The 8,956-nt window shown below is 32.5% G+C and overlaps 1 protein-coding gene across 1 annotated transcript; it reads right to left on the reverse strand.

The window, feature by feature from the left end:
* Window positions 1–281: 281 nt before the first annotated feature.
* On the reverse strand, window positions 282–3,279 carry LOC115210653 (interleukin 17-like protein). Its single transcript, XM_029779310.2, has 2 exons — window positions 3,172–3,279; window positions 282–1,047 (listed from the first exon to the last, which is right to left on the reverse strand). The coding sequence occupies exons 1-2, from the start codon at window positions 3,184–3,186 to the stop codon at window positions 517–519; spliced, it is 546 nt and encodes a 181-aa protein (XP_029635170.1). The 5' UTR covers window positions 3,187–3,279; the 3' UTR covers window positions 282–516.
* Window positions 3,280–8,956: the final 5,677 nt, after the last annotated feature.

An 8,956-nucleotide genomic window follows, 5' to 3' on the forward strand; every position in this document is an offset into this window, starting at 1 on the left:
AACGGTAAAATATATTTAAACACTTTTATAATTATTCTATGGATGATAGATATAATTCTAAATATATACATAGTAAAAATTAGATAATATATTAAAAAAAAAAATATTTATATACTTGTAGTGACGTATATATATGTGAGCATCTGTGCCCAAGCAAATACATATATACACAAGCAGATACTCGCGCCAACATCCGCTCACACATACATAATGAATAAGATTAAAGTATGTAAAAACTGCGCACATAAAAATCAAATATTTATGTAAATATTACATAAACGTAAATATTAGTGGACTCGGTATTAGTGTTTAAGCAACTATTTGATATGGATATGGATTCAGAGAATCTTGCAGAGAGAAATAATAATGAACGTGTATTTGCATATGCACGCTTGTATGATTTTTTTCTGTGCATGTTTCGTATAACAACCACACAGTGGTTTACTTAAACTTCCATAACATTATGAAAAACTTTTGTGTTACACACATTTGAATGTTCGATGATTTTGGCCGATATTACGACTCGTATTCGTCACCATTTCCTCTGGATATTACATCGACTTTCCGTGCACACGCACAGGCTGTGGCTACCTCGATGACACTTGGTTTATAAACGTACAATCCATCAACACATTCAGCTGTACGTTTCAGGACAGTCATTGGAGTATAAACCATCACACATTGGTGGTTACTGTCAGAGTCCAGACAGTCTGTACAGCGACACACGACTTCAGTGCGTGATGGAGGAAAATATGTGGAATTGTGGGTAATTTTCAGGTACCATGGGCAGGTTGAACGCTCACGAATGATATCAGTAGATACAGAAGATGTCGGGCAAGTTTTATCCCCTACGGTCAGTGCTTGTTGGTCACTTCCTGCTGGAGCCATTTCAGCTGGTAGGAAAAAGTTATTGCCGATCGCTGTGTTGTATAGTTTCTTGTATTGGACTTTCAAGTCGTTTGGTATTTTACATTGAGTCGGAATTGACGCCGAGGATATGAGCAATACGACGTTGGTGAGGAGGAAGATCACAACTCGGAGAAGAACCTGCGTGATATAAAATGTTTATGCCAAGTTCAGTAATTATATTCAATATATTCAATTTAGTCACAGCTAAATGAATGAACGAAGTGAAGCATAATACACAACTGTAGCACACATACACTCACTCACTCTCGCTCACTCTCTCTCTCTCACTCACACATAAAAACACACACATAAAGCTATATATTTACACCAGTTTATAAAAGATTAGAGGGCATTCATTGTAATGTATACAGGTTTATTTTGTTAGAGAAAACTAATGAATGAAATACTTACGACAAGACTTCAATAAACTATTGACATCCGTATTTAAAGGCGTAAATTTACAAATGAGAAGTATGAGAAGAACAGTAGGAATGGGCTAGCCTGATGCATATATGGACCCCTAAGTAAACAACGAAATTTAACAAACTCTGTGTGTCTAAGTGCAAGAGTTGTATTTAATTTGAAATACAGTAAATTGCAGATTGAAATATTGTAGAGAATATTTTCACCAAACTATTATGACAGCGTGATATTCTCTGAATTTAGATCTCAATGTAAAAGAGTAGGACATCAACCAACGGCAACATTTGAATTTGTGACATATCTGATGTTTAGAGGAACAGCACGGATGACGAAAAATTCTCAAGAAATTTATCGTTGTTACTTCAGTAATTAGGTGACAACGTCAACCTAGCCAAAATTCGCAATAATGCCCGCTGTATCTTTGATTGTTTCGTTGACGATGTAAAGCAGAAATTTCTGTCATTTTATAATCACTGCGTGTTTTAATGAAGTTATTGCTCCTTCGAAATTATATTTTGCAGTCAATAAAGGAATCAAACAATGTGCGAATGTCACATTATACTTATCATTCAGCTTTGTGAAACTAAATCATCGCGCGGGGATGGATACTTAGAGTTTTAAACAGAAGGGAGAGTAACTATCGGTTAAGGTTTAGCCTCTTGTGAAATATGAGTATCAAAAAAAAAAATTATATTTAAGATCCCTGTTTCAATGAATTATAATTCCTTAAATTCTGTGAGCTGGCAGAACCGCTTGCACGCCTGGGCAAAATGCTTGGCACCATTTCGTCTGTCCTCAGTTTCTGAGTTCAAATTCAATCGAAGCCGACTTTGCCTTTCATTCTTTCCAGGTCGATAAATTAAGTACCATTTGAGCACTCGGGTCCAGTTATGCACATATGTGTGTGTGCGTATCTATCTATCTATTTATCTATCTATCTATCTATCTATCTATCTATCTACTATCTATCTATCTATCTATCTATCTATCTATCTATCTATCTATCTATCTATCTCCATATATATATATATATATATAGTATATATATATATATATATATATATATAATATATATATATATATATATATATATATATATATCATGACGTAGTGTGTTCGATTTCCGGACTGGGCTGTATGTTGTGTTCTTGAGCAAAACACTTTATTTCACGTTTCGCCAGGACCCTCAGCAGTAGAATTGAGGTACGACGTTACAGGTGCCAAGCAGTGTCGGCATTTGCCTTTCTATATTATAACATTTGTGGCCTGGAGATGGATGTCTGGTATGCATGGGCAACTGCTGGTCTTCCACAAACAACCTTGCCCGGATTTATGCCTCAGACAAGAACCTTCTTAGAGCGACCCAATGGACATTCAAGACCTAAGGGGTTCTCTATATTAGCCAATAGATAAATAAATACAGAGATAAATGAATACACAGATTATATGATTGATATCCTTCTGTTTTAAGGTTCTTTAAAGTATTTTCACAAATTCTACATTTTTATCTACCAATCTTTCGCTCACCTATATTCAACTGCAGTTTTAGATAAATTAGAAGTGAGATCAAATAATTACATGTGTATAATAAATGCATAAAAATATACGAGTCTACATTTGAATGTGTGTGTGTATGAAAGCAAATAATTACGTCAATATATCAAAACCATAAAAATATGCTTCAGATATATAATACCAATCTGAGTAAGGTACATAAGCAAAATGGTTCACATGTTTGAAGAAAGGTAGATCTTTCCATGAATGATACGAGAGTAAGCATAGAAATAAGACTGAATGTATAAATATGACAGTTGATATTAACGATGTGTATTTACTTACGTTGGTGGTATTCATTATAACAGTTGGTCACTTGGAATGGAAAGGCTGACAATAGTATTAGATACTTATATATTATCAAAAGAATCTTGAGAGCGTTAGCTTTTTAAAATAATATTTGTTTGTGATGATACCAGCTACTCTGAGGTTACTTATATATAATATTTAACGCAGTGGAATTACCATATGTCATAAAGCTTAATCAAAAATAAAAATTTATAAATATAAACAGGAAGAATTAGCTAAATTACGCAAACATTTTCTTCCGGCAAAGTGAAGGATCCGATATTAAGTGAAGGAAAAAGTGATCTATATAAATTGCAGAACGTCTAAAGTAACCAGGACATAGCTTATAATTTGTTTCCTCTTTTACCTGTTAATCGATGTGATACAGTGAGTTGTCTTATTACGCGGGAACTTAGTAAAATATTGTGTTGTGTAGTTTTCTGTTCTATTTTTAACATACTTTATTATTTCTTTTGCCTATTTTATCAATCAATCTATCTATCTATCTATCTATCTATCTATCTATCTATCAATCTATCTATCTAATCTATCTACATGAGTATGCGTAATAAGATAAAAAACCAAGGCTGTATAGATATTAGAGTATTTATAGATAGAAGGCTCGAGGCTCTCACCGCACCTAGGATTAAACTCAGCTCGTCTTGTCAGATTATAAAGCTACATATTCCTTGTTGTGTCCATTATAGCATTTATCTGCTGCAAGATGTAAGACCGTTATCTATCTATCTATCTATCTATCTATCTATCTATCTATCTATCTATCTATCTATCTATCTATCTATCTATCTATCTATCTATCTATCTATCTAACCAAAATAATTTAGATTCAGATGAATTAGGTACTTCAGTTGAGGCACCAAAAATTAGTGCGGTATTATCCGTACAATTTCAAAATAAGGTGAATAAAATCAAGATAAGCAACAGGATATTCAGAGGATTTAGATAAATTTGTACACATGTGTCCGATTGTTTACATTAATTCTATTTATTTCTGCAGCTGAGGATAGCTCTCTATTTAAATTTATGTAATGATTGCATTGTTCAATTAAATGGAGCCGCTTGAAACGGTCGTACTGCATCAACTCTGGATATCCTGTTGCTTATTTTATATCTATCTATCTATCTATCTATCTATCTATCTATCTATCTATCTATCTATCTATCTATATATGCTAAATGAAATGAGATAACAAACAAACACACACACACACACACACACACACACACACACATATCTGTAATATAATATGTGACAATTATTCGGTTGCCATAATTAAACTCCTACTTTCGGATGTCGGGGAGGAAATCTGCTCCGGCATCTCGTCAGTTATGAAGGAGCAGATTTCCGCCCCGACATCCGAAACTCGGAGTTTTATTATGGCAACCGAATAACTGTCACATATTATATTACAGATAATTTCCTCTATTTACATAATATCGAGGTCTCATTCATTCTTTTGTTGTAATACCATTACTATTAATATATATATATATATATATATATATATATAAGTACAAAGTGAGATAGGGGTTATGAGTGTAACCCACTATGAGATATCATGTATCCAATATACTGCCAGTGAATTACCCAAAAGCTAATACATAAATGCTAACAATTGCAATGCAATTAGTTCATTTATTGCATTATATGGGCGAAAGTAAAATGTTTTATCATATATATATATATAATATATATTATATTATATATATATAAGTGTATGTACACATACATATACATATATATAAGTATATACATAATAATATACATACACATAAAGTTACAGTAATCAAATATATTATTATATAAATACTTATATATATGTATATGTATGTCTACATACACTATATATATATAATATGTATACATATTCTTCTGTATGTGTACTTTGTTTCATATTTATATTTGCGTTTTATATCTTCATTTTATATCTTCATAATGTACTTTATAATCTCTGACGAGGCTCTTGAGATATATATATATATATATATATTATATAAATTATATATATATATATAATATATATATAATAGTAACTCATTTTTAACTGCATATTACCTCAATACATCTGACTAATATAGGCATAATGAGATACCATTATCTACGGGCTGAAACAGTCGTAGATCTATTTTATATGTATTAGTTTTATGGTATTATCTTAATTATTATGTATATTGTTTTATTCTGTTTGATTTGGATGTTCCTATCCAATTAGTTAATAATTATATGAATTGGTATTATCTGTAAGTTGATGATTGAAAGGAATCTATTCCTCCATTTTCTTATTTTTATATAATATATATATAACTATATATAATATATATATATATATATATATATATATATTATATATACACACACACACGTGTATGTGTGTGCGTTAGATAAAATGAGATAAACAAAGCAAGGTTATATGATATTTATGAAGAGAAAGTTAGTCTTGCAGCTTTTTCGGAGATATTAGCGACAACCCTTTATCAGAGACGATGTGAGGTGGTTAAATAGAATGAAACATTGGAGTTCAATATAAAGAGTTATTCTGGAAAAGAAAAGAAATAAGGAGTATATATGGAAATAGGAGAATGAATGTAGAAATAAGAATAAAAATAAATATGTGTGGTGTGTGCTTGCGTGTATGTGTGCGTGTGTACGATGGGGTTCATGCAGCTTCCATGTACCAGCTTCACACAAAAGACCCCGGTCGGCTCGCAACTGTAGTGGCAGTTACCCGCCCTCGCAATGAGCCAGAACCTGGCGCTATGTTGCTGGAAAGCAAGCTTCATTCCACAATGACACGCCTGAATATACATACATACATACATACATATATGCATGCATCCATGCATACATACATACATGCATGCATACATACAAACATACATACATACATACATACATACATACATACATACATACATACATACATACATACATACATACATATATACAGATATCAAAGGTGTCTAATATGGAAAAGCAGTAAAATGTGACAACCGATGCAGACTTTCTCGAATTAACACCGAAGATATCACCTACATCATAAGCGGTTGTTCGAAAATGTCATCACGTTATTATCTACCGATGAGCCACGATGTTGTAGTTAGGACACTCTATAATGAGATTCTGCAGAAGGATAACTCCGAGTGCAAAGAAATAAGAACCCATTGTATGGTAGAAGCCATACCCACTCATAATAAAAAGGAATACTGGTGGAAGGTCTCTATAAAGCCCACAATAAAATGTAAGCACAACAGACCTAATATAATGATATGGGCCAGAGAAGAGAAACTGCGTACAGTTGTGGAAATTTTCTGCCCAGCGGATGTTAATATTAAGCTGAAGATCAGTAAAAAAGAGAATTTCTACGCTGAACTATTGAGAAATTTGTAGCTACTTTATCCAGACTACAAGATCAGGTTTATACCTGTAATTATGTAATTTTGTATGCATATGTATATATATATATGTATATATATATATATATATATATATAATATATATATATATATATTATATATGGATGGCATATGATGTATATATATACGTATATATGTATATATGTATTATATAATGTGTGTGTGTGTATGTGTGGTAGATTTATATGTATTATAATATATATATAATACGTATAGATATAAACGTATCTATCTATCTATCTATCTATCTATCTATATCTATCTATCTATCTATCTATCTATCTATCTATCTATCTATCTATATATCTATCTATCTATATATATAGATATATACATTCGTATATAAATATATATGTGGTGTGTTAATAGATAGATAGATAGATAAATGGATCGAGGGCTAGATAAATAGAAACAAAGAGAGATAGATAGATAGATAGATAAATAGATAGATAGATAGATAGATAGATAGATAGATAGATAGATAGATAGATAGATAGATAGATAGATAGATAGATAGATAGATATGTTCTTTATTAGCCACACAGGGCTGCACACAGATAGAACAAATTACAAGGTAGAGCTTTTCTTTGAAGGTTTAAAAAAAAAAAAAAAAAGGAAGGGGGAGTTTCGATCAAAAGGGATCGTAAAAAGAGAAGAGAAGAGGACAAAAAAAGGGGGGGGTTAAAAAAAAAAAAAATTGATCATAGGGATCGTTATCACAGAAATGTCAATATGAAGTGTAAGGGGAGGACAGGTAGGTTTACCCGTGGAAAGAAAAGCCTACGGAAAAGACCACGGTAACCTCGGTCAATGAAGTCACATTTTATATTTCTTTTTTTTTTTTTTTTTTTGCAAATAAGCAACTCTCTGTTTTCGATTTTGGGTTCATAGGACTATGCTCAAGGTGGCTTCGTCATCATACGTGCCATTCTTGCTACATTCATCCATCTTTTTTTAAAACATTCGCTAGACAAAACTTGCCTCTCTACTCTCACTTTCCTTTTCAAGTGGTACTTGAAGAAGTTGATGAAGATAGATAGATAGATAGATAGATAAATAGATAGATATCTGTAGTAGACAATATAAACTGCATAATGCATTAAAAATTCTTTTTTACTCTAGGCACAAGGCCCAAAAAATTTTGGGAGGGGAGCCAGTCGATTAGACTGACCCCAGTACACAACTGGTACTCAATTTATCGATCCCGAAAGGATGAAAGGCAAAGGTGACCTTGGCGGAATTTGAACTAAGAACGTAACAGCAGACGAAATACTGTAAGCATTTCACCTGGTGTGCTAACATTTCTGACAGCTCGCCGCCTATAATGCATTAAAAATAGAACGAGAACGTACGTAAGGCAACGTATTTTACATTGAACTTCCTACTTACTATGACTACTACGTTCGCAACGTTATCTTTCCCACACCCACGCTTTGTGATAACCGGGTAAGAATAAGAGAAAATATAAGCTATGTTGTTGTTACTTTAACAGCTCTACCCTTTATATATAATATTTTACTATTCTTTGATAAGTGATAAATGCCCAAAGAATTATACATATATGTGAATATAATGCATCTTTGTATCTGTATATGTAGGCACACACACATACACACACACACACACATATATATATATATATGTGTGTGTGTATGCATATATCTTTTTATAAAAACATTTAATATACGTATTTTATTGATGGTAAAAGTCTCATAAAAATGTTGTGATATCCAACCGGTTTTCGCTATATAAATTAGCTTTTCAAGGGATGTTGTAAAGTAATCTTTCCTTGAGACAAAGGAACCACGTAATTTTGGATTTCTTGAAAAGTAAGAATGAATGGAGAGGAACAAAGGGAGGCAACAAGTGGCAGGGGAGACAGCTACCCCTTCAGCATTATTGAATAGTGGCATACAAAGTTGGGTTTGAAATAGGAATGTGTAGTGATTAGATTGTATATTAAGTTGTGGTCTGTACTTTTGTATGAACAGGTTTTCCTTGTTTTGGCATTCTTGTAAGGAGATTGAATCTTTACATTGGTATAATGGAAAAAATATGGAAATTTAGTGTTTTATTTCTTGCGCATCTGTCAATATGTTCGCTCAGAGCTATCTGCTTATATTCAGGAAAGCGAATCTGTTCATTATGTAGCGTAACTCTGCGTCTCAAAGTAAAGCTCGTTTAACCGACATAACTGTGAATACAACCTGAGCAGGTTAGGATATAGATTAGGCCATTGGAGCCACATGTGAAGCTGTTCTTAATTTAAAATTTTTCTCCATGCTGGAATGTGAATTATGAGCCTTCAGTTAGTTATGCAAAAGACAACACAAATCACTTAAGAGAC

The sequence above is a fragment of the Octopus sinensis genome, linkage group LG1 (assembly GCF_006345805.1).
Source record: "Octopus sinensis linkage group LG1, ASM634580v1, whole genome shotgun sequence".
Taxonomy (NCBI): Eukaryota; Metazoa; Mollusca; class Cephalopoda; order Octopoda; family Octopodidae; genus Octopus; species Octopus sinensis.